This window comes from Hyperoodon ampullatus (assembly GCF_949752795.1).
Source record: "Hyperoodon ampullatus genome assembly, chromosome: 6".
Taxonomy (NCBI): domain Eukaryota; kingdom Metazoa; phylum Chordata; class Mammalia; order Artiodactyla; family Ziphiidae; genus Hyperoodon; species Hyperoodon ampullatus.
Genome location: NC_136919.1, coordinates 103,039,120 through 103,052,859, shown reverse-complemented (window position 1 = coordinate 103,052,859; position 13,740 = coordinate 103,039,120). Strand labels below are relative to the sequence as shown.

The 13,740-nt window shown below is 40.7% G+C and overlaps 2 protein-coding genes across 2 annotated transcripts in view; both read right to left on the bottom strand.

Moving 5' to 3' along the window:
• LOC307054861 (E3 ubiquitin-protein ligase RLIM-like) overlaps positions 1-10,725 on the bottom strand; it is a gene marked incomplete at both ends in the record, with an annotated part of 81,259 nt that extends 70,534 nt beyond the window's left edge. Inside the window, 3 exons of the mRNA XM_079706733.1 lie at positions 10,061-10,147; positions 10,427-10,531; positions 10,669-10,725. Coding sequence (XP_079562859.1) covers positions 10,061-10,147; positions 10,427-10,531; positions 10,669-10,725 — 249 coding nt within the window. The remainder of the gene's footprint in view (positions 1-10,060; positions 10,148-10,426; positions 10,532-10,668) is intronic.
• A 1,099-nt stretch (positions 10,726-11,824) lies between these two features.
• Positions 11,825-13,740, bottom strand: part of LOC307054859 (spermatogenesis-associated protein 31D1-like) — a gene marked incomplete at both ends in the record, with an annotated part of 34,162 nt that continues 32,246 nt past the window's right edge. The window contains 5 exon segments of the mRNA XM_079706731.1: positions 11,825-11,859; positions 11,862-11,937; positions 11,941-12,117; positions 12,121-12,381; positions 12,384-13,740. Of these exon segments, the coding sequence (XP_079562857.1) occupies positions 11,825-11,859; positions 11,862-11,937; positions 11,941-12,117; positions 12,121-12,381; positions 12,384-13,740 (1,906 nt within the window).

Here is a 13,740-nt window from a genome sequence, read left to right as displayed (position 1 = left end):
AAGGCTCTGTCGAGTGAGGCCTGACGTGAGAACGTGAGGCATGATCAAGCAATGGGGAACTCTGTTCTCCTGCAGAGATCCCAAACTCTCTAAATAACCCAACCCAGGGCCGCAAAGTTATGCTTGGGATTTTATCCTGGAATCTCCAAACACTCAGATGGGCCATGGGCTTCAACTGGAAGCCTTAGTCCCCCCAGAACTACTGGCCCTGCCTGGCCTATGATGTTCTATCCTCTCCTTGAACTTCCTATCTTAGGTGTCTCTCTGACCCAACCAATCTCACTGAGAAATGTGAGCAGGGGAACAAGAAAATAAAGAATCATTCTTTGAGAGGCAACTTTTGTTTCCAGCTCCAACACTTAAAGAGCTTGAGAGTCATTACTACAGTCTTTAGAAGAAGCAAAATCTGAACCAATTGAAAGTCAGTGACTTTTCTTGTAGCATTAGAGAATTAAGGTCACAAGGCAAATCACTCCAAAATCTTCATAGAGGGTGAATGCAGAGAATCACAGTTGAGGTCAGCTTACCTCAAGCAGAGGCCACTGGAGCCATAAATTGATAGGAACATTTAAAAGGACACTTTGACAAATTGCTAGAGGATGCACATGGGCTAACATGAGAGCGAGAAACTCCTAGGGTCATTATCTTAGGGGGGCCTCCACCTATTCATGGGTTTCACCTATGGGAACCCCACCAGGTTCTCACAGTGAAGAGCCATGAAAAATTCTGATGTTTCTGGTGGAGGAGTGTGGGAATGGGAAGAAAAGTAACAATTTTGAAAACATTCTGAAATATCCCCTGAATGTTCTCCATAACAGAAGCTTACTCAGCAGAGGAAAAGACTACCAGAGACTTATCCCACATGGGAGAAGGGAAGTTATCCAACTCCAGTTCCCTCTAGCTTTCTTATCTCTTCTAAAAAGTGAAAAGAAAGAAAGAGAGAAAAGTGTTAGAAACATCTGTGAATAACCCAGGGACACAGGACCACTAAAAGACAGATTTAATCATATCCCCTCCCCCCCAGCACCTTGCTACCACATCCAGTATGGTAACAGAGGATCATAGCCGAAAGAGCTGCAAGGCATAGGCTCTATATAAGGAAGAGACTTAGGGAAGTCTGAAGACACCAAGGGAGATTAAAATAAGGACACTATAGGAAATTGAAGTCTCTGATATATACAGCTACAATAAATATTAAACACAACCAACACCTACCTGGATTAACATAAAAATTCACACTAAGGTCTATTTACTTCAGTTCCTATTACCCAATACATTATGTCTGGCTTTTCAACAAAAAATTACAAGGTATGATAAAAAGGCAAGAAAAAACAGTCTGAATAGATAAAGCAAGCATCAGATCCACATTCAGATATGACAGAGATTTTTGAATTGTCATACATGGAATCCAAAATAACCATCGCTTCATGTTAAGGGCTCTAATGGAAAAAGCAGAAACATGCAAGAACAGATGAGCAATAAACAGAGAGAGGGAAACTCTAAGAAAGAATCAAAAGGAAATGTTGGAAACCAAAAACACTATAACAGAAATGAAGAATGCTTTTAATTGGCTCATCTGTATATTGCCTATGGCCAGGGAAAGAGGAAGTGAGTTTGAAAATATGTCAGTAGAAACTTTGCAAACTGAAATGCAAAGAGAAAAAGAATATTTAAAAAAATCTTTAACTCAGAATATCCAAGAACTGTGAGACAGTTTCAAAATGTGTAATATACATGTAATTGAAATACCAAAAGGAGAAGAAAGAGAGAATAAGAAATATTTGAAGAAATAACAGCCCAGGATTTTCCAAAATTAATGACGGATTAACCATAGATTGTGGGAGCTCAGAGAACACCAAGCATATAACTATGAAGAAAGTCTATACCTGGACATATTTTATTAAAACTGTAGGAAGCTGAAAGATAAAATCTTGAAAGAATACAGAAGAAAGTAATATCCTACCTCTAAAGGAACAAGGATAAGAATTATGGGCTTATCACAAACCATGCAAGCAAGAAGAGAATTGAGTGAAATATTTAAAGTGTTGCAAGAAAAAAAAATCACCCTAGAACTTTGTGTCTAGTGAAATTATCCTTCAAAAGTGAAGGAGAAATAAAAACTTTCTCAAACAAAAACTGAGATACTCATCATCAGCAGATTTGTCCTGGAATAAATGTTTAAAAAGTTCTTCAAGGAGAAGGAAAAGGACAACTCAGCTCTACATAAAGGAATGGAAAAGAAGGAATAAATGAAGGTAAAACAAAACTTTTATTTTTCTTATTCTCAGTTGACCTAATAATACTAATGATAGTGTATTGGGTGATTATAGTACATGGATAAGTGAAATAAATGACATCAGTGTTACAAGGGACAGGAGGGAGGAATTGGGAACTCTGTTATAATGGAACCTGCACTACCTATGAAGTGGTATAATGTTATATATAAAAGTGGCCTTAGATTAGTTGTAAATGTATATTACAAATTCATGGGCAACCATGAAAATGTTTTTTAAAGAAGAATACTTGACATGCTAAGAGAAGGGAGAAATGGAATCATATAAAGTGCTTGTTTAAAATCAGAAAAGGCAGAAAAAGAGAAGAAGAAAAAAAGAATACACATAATAAATACTAAACAGTTACAGATATGGCAGATATTAATCCAACTATATAAAAAAATCACTAAATGTAAGTGTTCTAAATTCACCAATTAAAAGACAGACTGTCAGTGGATAAAACAAGATCCAATTATTTGTTGTCTACAAAACACCCACTTTAAATATAAAGACACAGATGATTAAAAGTAAAGGGAAAGAGAAAATTGTACCATGGTAACACTGATGAAAGAAAGCAGGAGGAACTATATTAATTTCAGACAAAGCAGGCTTCAGAACAAGGAAAGTTATGAGGGATAAAGAGGGGCAGTACATAACAACAAAGGGGTCAACTCTCCAAGAAGACACAACAATCCTTAACGTGTACAATCTAACAACAGACTGTCAAAATATGTGAGGCAAAAACTGTTCCAACTGCAAGGAGAATTAGGTGAATCCACTGTTATTTTTGGAGACTTCAACACCCCTCTATGAGAAATGGACAGATTCAGCAGGCGGAAAATCAGTAAGGATATAGTTGACCTAAACAGCACCATCAATCAACTTGATCTAATTGACATTTGTAGAATACTTCATCCAACAACAGAATATGCATTCTTCTCAAGCACACATGGAGCACTGACCAAAATAAACCACATTTTGGGCCACAAAACACACCTTAACAAATATAAAATAGAAATCATACAAAGTATATTTTCAGACCATAATGGACTTAAACTAGAAATCAATTACAGAAAAATAGCTGGAAATGCCAAAATGTTTGGAGAGTAAACAACATGCTTCTAAAACATGGGTCAAGGAAGAAATATCAAGAGAAAAAATATTTTAAACTAAATGAAAATGAAAATACAACTTGTCAAAATTTGTGAGCTGCAGAAAAAGCAGTACTTAGAGGGAAACTGATACCATTGAATGCATCTATTTGTAAAGATTTAATATCTTTGAGGGACTCTGGTTTGCTGACCTGATCGATTTCTCCCTGTTTCCAAAATATTGGGAAACATAAGTTCCTCCTTAGGTAGCACAGTGACAGAAGAAGGAGCCCCACCCAATACACAAAGGCAAGGATGGGAAAACCTAGGAAGTTGAGCTGGAGCTCAGCCATGGTGCAGTAAGGCTCCTCAGACAAAGAAGATGGCCCAGATCATCAGAAGTGCATTGCTGCCTCAAGCATCTGGGCATTGAAAGTGCACATTCTAGACTAGAGTTCTAGGCCCACATTACAGAGGTTAAGCGTAAACACCAAAGGTTCTTGAGGGTGGGGGAGGGGACAACACAAGAGAGAGAAACCCACAATCCTTCCCCCACCATCCAACCCAGCAGATCTATCCATCCCTCCAGGGCCCTTTAGATACCTCTAACCCACCTTCCAACCCACACATTTACATACCATATATTTACCTTAGTGAAAATTTCTATTTATTCCACACGTTACCCAGATATTACCTGAGACCCTTTTACTGCTTGGTGATCTACCTTTGGACCCCACATAATATTTAAAACGCTTCTATGCCAAGGGATTTTTACCTCCAAGCCTTCAACTACAGCTTCCCCTCATACATAATGTGTTCTCACCTGTATGAAGCCAGAAACATAGTCAGAAGAAATATACGCCCCCATATCTCCTCAAAAGAATTCACATTCACCAAAAAGTGTAAGAGTGCAGAGTAGCCTGTACCAGTGAACAGGAAGCATGACAAAAAGGGAAACAAGGGCATGGCACACCCATGAACCTATGGCAAACAACTTAAAAAGCTTTAGTAGTTCTTTTTTTCCTAAAATCCCTCTTAGGCTATTTAGCCCCCTAAGGTTCTCAAATCTAGCCTCCTCCACCCATACAGTGTCTCATCCTGCTGCTTGCTCCCTCTTCTGAAAAATCCCTCTCAAAACATTTAAAATTCTTTTCTTTATTTTACAGAACACAACCCGAAGGACCAAACACACCCTGATTTAAGGAGTGGGCTTCTCTTTAACATAACTTCTAATGAGCACAATATTTAGCAATACGTTTTAGCTTTTCTGAGTCACACTCATGGTTACTTCTTCTATGAAAAGTTTTATGATTTTTTCCCCATCTACTTTCTTACTTGCCACCAAAATTCCTGTTGGCATCTCCATACCTTTTTAAACAATGATGTCATTTTTGTTGATGTGTATATGTATTTATTTCATCTCCGCGTGCTAGTCATTTAATAGTTGTAGCCCTTATGCCTTCATTATTTAGATTATAAACTGCTGAAATTAAGCTGTGTCATTTCCTTACTTTGCTTGCCTGTATTCCCTCGTTGAGTCTGATGAATCAGTCTTGACCCCAGATACCTAATTCTCTCCCTCCCCTATGAGGAGGGTACTAGTAATGACAGCTCCTTTCTTTACCTGTCTTCTCCTGCATCCACAGCTCCACTGTTGTCTGTACCCAAAAGGAGGGTCCATTTCAAGCCCACTCTATCTCACATACCTTCCTCCCTTGACTGCAGGAGGTGTATCTGTTCAGAAAAACCCCTCCACATATCTTTGTATCTCTGGTATTGTTTTTTTTTTATAGAAAGTTTGGTCCTGACTGTCCCTGAGGTCCCTAGGATTCACAACTGTAAAAACATCCTCTAAAGTCTGAGCAATATAAGCTCCACCAAAAGAATTTCCAGGATAGAAGGGGTCATAAAAATGACACATCAAATATATTCTTCAAAAAGTGGCCTTGTCATAAAAAAAGAAAGACTGATCTTAGAGGAAAACATAGGCAGAACACTCTATGACATAAATCACAGAAAGATCCTTTTGGACCCACCTCCTAGAGAAATGGAACTAAAAACAAAGATAAACAAATGGGACCTAATGAAACTTCAAAGCTTTTGCACAGCAAAGGAAACCATAAACAAGACCAAAAGACAACCCTCAGAATGGGAGAAAATATTTGCAAATGAAGCAACTGACAAAGGATTAATCTCCAAAATTTATAAACAGCTCATGCAGCTCAATAGCAAAAAAACAAACAACCCAATCCAAAAATGGGCAGAAGACTTAAATAGGCATTTCTCCAAAGAAGATATACAGACTGCCAACAAACACAAGAAAGAATGCTCAACATCATTAATCATTAGAGAAATGCAAATTAAAACTACAATGAGATATCATCTCACACCAGTCAGAATGGCCATCATCAAGAAATCTAGAAACAATAAATGCTGGAGAGGGTGTGGAGAAAAGGGAACACTCTTGCACTGCTGGTGGGAATGTGAATTGGTACAGCCACTATGGAGAACAGTATGGAGGTTCCTTAAAAAACTAAAAATAGAACTACCATATGACCCAGCAATCCCACTACTAGGCATATACCCTGAGAAAACCATAGTTCAAAAAGAGACATGTACCAAAATGTTCATTGCAGCTCTATTCACAATAGCCCGGAGCTGGAAACAACCTAAGTGTCCATCATCGGATGAATGGATAAAGAAGATGTGGCACATATATACAATGGAATATTACTCAGCCATAAAAAGAAACGAAACTGAGCTATTTGTAATGAGGTGGATAGACCTAGAGTCTGTCATACAGAGTGAAGTAAGTCAGAAAGAGAAAGACAAATACCGTATGCTATCACATATATATGGAATTAAAAAAAAAAGTCATGAAGAACCTAGGGGTAAAACGGGAATAAAGACACAGACCTACTTGAAAATGGACTTGAGGATATGGGAAGGGGGAAGGGTAAGCTGTGACAAAACGATAGAGAGGCATGGACATATATACACTACCAAACGTAAGGTAGATAGATAGTGGGAAGCAGCCGCAGAGCACAGTGAGATCAGCTCGGTGCTTTGTGACCGCCTGGAGGGGTGGGATGGGGAGGGTGGGAGGGAGGGAGATGCATGAGGGAAGGGATGTGGGAACAGATGTATATGTATGACTGATTCACTTTGTTATAAAGCAGAAACTAATAAAAAAATTAAAAAAAAAGAAATGGGTGTTAAAAAAAAAAAAGAAAGACTGAGAAATACTGATCCAGATTAAAGGAGACTAAAAACACATGACAACTAAATGCAGTCTGTGATTCTGAATCCTGTGATGGAGGTTTTGAAAAAAAGCCACAAAGGACATTACTCAATAAATTGACAAAAATGGAATATGAATGGGAGATTAGTTAAAAGTTTTATGTCATTGTTAAATTTACTGAAGGGGATAACTAACTGTACTGTATGTAAGAGAATCTTCTTTCTTTTAAATACACAATGAAATATTCAAGGAGAAGGTACATGGTGCATGAAATGTATTTTCAAATATTCAGAAATGTATGCATATTTTTCATATTTGTGTGTGTGTGTGCGTGTTCATATATAGAGAGAGTGGAGGCAGGAAGGGAAGGAGACAGAAACAGAGACAGAGAGAGGAGAGAGATCTCAAATGGGTCAAAATGTTAGTAGGTAAGTCTGGATAAAGGGTACATAGTTTTTACCATCCATGCATCTTTTCCACAAGTTTAGTTATTTTCAAATAAATACATTTAAAAAATGGACCATTGCCTGCTGTCCTGGATTTTACCTAAACTTTGGGATTTCTGCCTTTGATTCTTGCAGCTACCACCATCACCATACCCAAACCCCAGAAATGTGTAATGCCAGCTTTAAAAGTTATCTCACATTCTGTCCCAGGCAAGAAACCTGGGACCCTCTGCACATTTCAACAGGATTTTACAAAATGCTCAAGAAGAGCACCACACCCTCCCCACCAACAAATATTTTTAAATTAAACACAAGACAAAAAAAAAAAAAAAAAGAAGGAAAAAAATCAACATGTTTACAGCATGGAACCCCTAATTTTTCTGATCTGGTGCCACCAGGTCATCTGTCTTCTGGCGTTTTGTGGTGTGAATTGGTTTGCCAGCACTTCGTCTGCTCTGCTCGCCAGTTACCATTCCTCCACCAGATTTCCATCTTCCAAAAATGTGTTGACATCTTTTGTTGTATTCTCTCTCCTTCTAGTCATCCTTAAGCACTTATTCTTTCTAAATCCTTTGTTTGAATAGTTTTATTGAAATATAATTCACATACCATACAATTTACTCATTTAAAGTGTGTAATTCCATGATTTTTACTATACTCACAGATATGTGCATCACAATTTTAAAAACATTTTCATGACTTCAGAAAGAACCCCGTAACCTTTAGCTATTACCCGCCACCCTTCATCTCCCAGCTCTAAGCAACCATTAATCTACTTTCTGTCCTCTCTTGGTTTCCCTATTCTGAATATTTCACATGAATGGAATCATACGTGGTTATTTGTGACTGGCTTCTTTCACTTAGCATAATGTTTTCAAGGTTCAGCCATGTTGTAGCATGTATCAGTGCTTTTTAATGCCAAAAATATTACACTGCATGGATATACCATATTTTATTTACCCATTCATCAGTTGATGGACATTTGGGTTGTTTCTGCCTTTTAACTCTTATGAATAATACTGCTATGAATATTTATTTACAAGTTTTTGTGTGGACATATGTTTTCATTTCTCTTGAGTATATACCTAGAAGTGGAGTTGCTGGGTCACATAGTAATTCTATGTTTAACATTTTGAAGCGCTGCCAGACTGTTTTCCAAAACAGCTGCACCATTTTTCATTCCCACAAGCAGTGTATCAGGGTTCCAGTTTCTCCGCATTCTCATCAACACTTGTTTTAATCTGACTTTGTGTTTCTAGTCATTCTTGTGTGTGTGAAGTGTTATATCATAGTGGCTTTGGTTTTCATTTCCCTGATGGCTAGAGATGTTGAACCTCTTTTCACCTACTCTTACTTTTTTTTTAATCTACTCTTGCTTTTAATGGCATTTGGGGAAAGAGAGAAGATAAACAAGTGTGTTTTATCTACTGTGTTTAACTCGAAACACAATAGCTCATTTTAACTATGTGACAGGAAAAATATTTTCTTGTAAATATTTGAAAACATATGTAGTAATGTCAAGTCTTTATCAACATGCACAGTTTACTACTTCTATTCCTTCTGCATGTTATAGTTACTGTGTGATTAAGGGAAAGCAATATTGTGCACTGAATTTGACCTGTAAGATTACTTCTTATATGGGGTTGAGGGAGGAATTCATTCAAATGACTCCTTAGGGTTGACTAAAAGACAGAGCAGAACTGATTGCCAGAGCCTCTAAAGCACAATGCTTTTTTGTCACCAATGCTGTGTACATCTGTTGTGAATAACTGTGTACCACAGGTAATAAGTATCAAAGAAATGTGAGAGCTCTGACATGGGCACATAGCATATGTCTTAAGAGATAGATGACGATGTTTAAATGGGCTTTTACACTTTAATCATAGTGTAAAAGATGGGACGTATCACACATGCCAAATGATAACTGTGAAAGCTGGGTGAGGGGTGTATGGGAGGTTACATTGTTCTGTCTGCTTTCGTGCATGTTTAAACATTTTTGTACTAAAAAGCTTTAAAAATAATAAAAGATGTAGAGTGACTCATAAGGAGAGGGAGGGAGCAAAAGGATACCTGGCCAGGGTGATCAGTCCATCAAGACTAGAGTTTAGCTATCTCTCAATAAGGAAATTTCAGGAAGTGTAATTCCTTTGACGTTGGGAAAGAAACTTCTTTCCATATAACAGGAAGGAAGAAGGAAAGGAGGAATGGGAAATTTTTTTTTTTAAGGATTTTGATGAAAATTTCCCATCTCATGACTTCTAGTTCCTCTGTGAATGGTGGTTTGGCACATCTGCTGAGCAAGTGGAGATGGCCTAAATTTGAGAAAAGTGAAGGAGGTTTGAAATAGATTTGAGTAGCACTGGAGAGAAAATGGACTAAGGAAACAGTGACCTAAGTTCCATTTGTTTTGTTCACATGTTAGTAAGCATGGAATAAGAACTTGTGGAATGGATGCATTATTTCTAGGTAGCATGAGGGCTGAATTTATCATGGCATCAGTAGACTTGATTGTGAGATTTAATCCAATAGTCATCAGCTACTTATGGGAAGGTATTTCTGGAAAAGGCAGAGATAGGGGATTTTGCCAGACGGGAAGGATTAAAGGTGATTGGATGGGACCTATTTGTAGTGGAGCTTTTTAAATGTTGCTTACCTGATAGACCACCAAGCCTACCTTGGAGAGAGAGAAAAAGAAAACAAGAGCTTGGTGGATAGAGGAAGAGTAAGTGGAAAAACGACCTAAAGTTGAAAAATTAACAAGTAGTATATAAGCTGGAATGATGGAGGATGAGGCCAAAGGGTGGAATGTCAGACTGTATTATTCCAGATGGCAGAAGTGTTCCTGGTAATAAGCTCTACAGTGTGGCAGTGACTGCACTGGAATGGAAGTAAAAATGAGATGATGTAGGAACAGGGAAGCTGGGTTACTGATAGGTCTATCCACATGGAGGTTAGAGCCCTCCACCACTCCTCACCTCTTCATGTTCCCCACCCTGGGCCCCCTCCCACCTTTTGTCCCTCCCCCAGGGGCTCCACGGAATCTGCCTTCTCTGTGTGACCATAAGCTTCAGATATTGTAGGATCAATGTCATAACTCTGGATAAGAAAATAAAAGTAGTGAGAGAAGGCTGTAGTGGACATCTATTTTTGTTTTTTTGTTTTAACACCCAGTATCCATAAGTCTTTCTGGAAAAACTACCTCAGGTGCTCTCTAGGATACTCACCCTATTTTTGAGTCCCAGTCTGTACAAGTAGAGTTGCCTTCCCTCTAGACCTCATTGTAAGGGTGGGTATGTGTGCAGCCTTGGCCAAAAAAAGGAGGTCCATGGTAAGCCCCCAAATGTCTGATACCCCAGTGCATAGTCTAGGACTCACCTCTGGTTCATGAGCTGCAGGTATCCTGGGGAGGTGTACCACGGCTCCACCAAGGCTATTAATATCAGTGGTGGCACCTTCATCTTGATTGGTGAACTGTACACACTAAGGGCAATATCCTGTATATTCCCATCAAGCATAGATGGAAGGAAAGCACCATGATCACCTTCCCCAAAGAGGGGGATGCCATCTTGATGACATCCTTGGAGATACTGTTTTAGTACTCAAAGACACCCCCATGCCTTTTTGATATAAGGCATCAGTGTGCCGTGCAGTTCTCTGGTCAGCCTCAAGGACATGGTGCTTGGATCAGATTGAGGAATGGGGGAGCAGGACAGGGTCAGAATATGGGAATGAGGAGGCATGAACTTTGTTCCACCAGTAAGGACATTCTTTCCCTTCACTTTTTCTTACTTTCCCACTCACTTTAAGACATCTTTTGCTTACTCTCAGCTGTATTTTACCCTGGGAGGTAGGTGGCTGCCTGGTCAACATTCCTACCACTGACAGCTGAGTGGTGCTTTTCCTCTGCAAAAAAAAAAAAAAAAAAACAGTCATTAACTGAGCAGCCTGAAAAAATACCCCGGGAGGGGAACCACTTCCCCAGGGTGCCTTTCTAGTAAGGAAACCTCCATGTCAAGTTTAAAGTATGCTCTCCCGATACATTAACATGACCCACATAACAGATTCTTAAGCAGCTGCTGTGCTGTTCCTGGGCCCTACGGCAAGTAGCCCAGGGTCCAGTAGAGCAACACCTCCGCCCAAATAGTGCCATTCAGGGTTCAGCCCCCTGTGGGAGCCTCTGGTCACTGAGTTCTAAATAATGATTAAGCTGTTGTTTCTTCTTCAGCATTATTTTCAGAAAGTATACCTGTACTTAACGCTCCTCAGGTATAAAAGACCTATCTCCCCTACTTCTCTAAAGGATATAAAACATTCAGTGAGGGGGGAGATGTGGGCTGCTATACATTTTCATTAAGGCTAAGCTAAGCGGCAGAAGACAAAGCCCATCTCCTCAAATTTCATCAGGGAGGAAATGGGCTTTGGGGCGGTGCGGGGGGGTGGCGGGGGTGGAAGGGGCACAATATCTGTTTCTCAGCAAGAACTCCAGAGGACTGGTCACCTTTTAGCCAAAGCCAAAGGAAGCAATCAGTAAGAGCTGAACTATCTCCTTCCTTTCCCTTACACATAAGCCCTGAGTTACCCAAAACCCATGCCCCCAACACAGTACACAGTACACAGAAATGATACACTATTATTAGATAAATATTTATTGGGGAGAATCAATAATCTCTACAAGGAAGGAGTTATTTCTGGATGGGAAGTCTTCATCCCTGGAAATTCTGGGGAAGTGTTTTCTGTCTAGACAGTAGAGACAGATGTCTGAACACAGGGCCTTCAGCAGTGCTGAGCGCAGTGGTGGGTGCCTGGCCAGCTTGACGCCTGCGGGTGGGGCTTGGATGGGGCACAGGCTCCCTGTGGGACACCGGTGGGGGATGTTTGTGACACAGTCACTGGTCCTTGAATGCCACAACTTTCTGGGGGTGTCTCTTCTTATCTCTGATCTGTCTTGTACTACTTGGAGGATAACTCTGGCCAGCAAAGATAGCTTCTTGATGGCAGGACTTGATATTTGTCAGTTTACAGGAGGGAGCCCTGTGGTTGAAAGGATGCCCCTGGACAGGCTCTGTTCAGACCTGCACTTGCGCCTTTCGCTGAGTTTTCCTAAACTGCACTGGGGAAGGAAGGGGCTCTTGAGAGTAGGTGACATCTATTGCATAGTGACACCCCAGTTTCTCATCTAGGAACTTCCTGATGTCTGTCGCGATTTTCTGAGCTTCAGTTGTCCCAGTAAAGGCAGCTCTACTTTTAACTAGGCCTCTGTTCTGCACAGTTGATATGGGGCTGCCCTTTTCCTGGGCATCTTCTTGTCTTTTGTATTTTATCCCAGAAAAAAAAGCCATTGCAAGAAGTGCTTCATTCTTTTTCTGATATGGCCTTCAGGAAGAGGCTGTCCCTTCTGTGATAGGATCTGGGAAGACTTGCTCGCAAGTGTCTTCTCTAGTACCATCTCCTGAGTAGGGAAACTCTTCCTCCTAAGTTGGGATGTCCCGAACCCTTTATCCCCTCGATCAAGCTCTTCTGCCTTGGGCTCCAGAGGGCTCACTCTCTTTGCAGTTGGTGGGAAATTCTTATCCTGGCACCTCCTTAAGTCATGCTTAGGGACCCAAGGTTCCTGCTGCTGCTCCATCCTGATTCCTCTGTCCTCCAAATGGACATGCAGCACCTGGGAAGCTCCCATGTCCCCACCTGAGGCACCCTGGGCATGAGTCAGTGAGGCCTCGTAAGTCAAGTTATCTGAAGCAAGGGATGTGTCAGTGGGTTGGCCTTGAGCCTGGCTATGCTCCCTGTTCTCCAGTTTAAAGTTTAACTCACTGAACAGTTGTTCTTTAAGGTCTAATGATTTAGGATCTTGGGGAACTGGTAATTTGGGTGGGGGGCTTCCAGTGGTCACGGTAGTTTCTACTTTATTCTCATTCACATTTATCATTTGGGAGCTCCCTGGCTTGCTAGTTGCCAACATGTCACTAGTTTTTACTTGAAGAGTATCAAGCTCCTCAGCCGTGAATACCTCCCTAGACCATCTGGGCATTGAAACAGGCTCTGACTTCTCCACCTTTTTGCCCTGTTGCATTTCTCCTTTATCACTGGAACTCACACTCTTATGCTTCGGCTCATATCTGGCCCCAGCTTGCTTTGCAAGCAGCTTTTGGGGATATCTGTTGGCTGGTTGAGTCTGTCTATGACCTGCTTTCCCTGTGATGCAGAGGGAGACAGGCAGACGAGTCTGTCTGGCATCCTTAATTCTCTGAACACCCTCTGCCAGCCCACGGTTGACATCAGAGCGTGGTTGTCTCAGGACCCTCTGTCCTCCTTTGCCCACAGGTGAGGTGGCAGGGAGAGAACGATCCAGGACAGGGGCTGAATTTGTTGTTCCCACTTTGTCTCCATGGAGAGATTTAGAGCTTCCTCTAAAGGACTTGAAGCTCCCAGATTTGGAGTCTGCCTCAGAAATCACATTGGTTGAGGAGGGCAAGTTGGCATGAGACAAGGACTGGTATGGGGCATCTTTCAATTTAAAGATCTGTATGGATTCAAGGACCTTGCGGGGAAGGGCCCACAACATCCTCATATGAAACCTTTTAATATGGGCTTCCAGCATCTGTTGTGGACTGGAATCAACAAAAGTCAGGTCCTGGACGGTATTCAGGGGGTAGGCCTCACCCACTGATGATGGCAAACTTCTCTGTTTT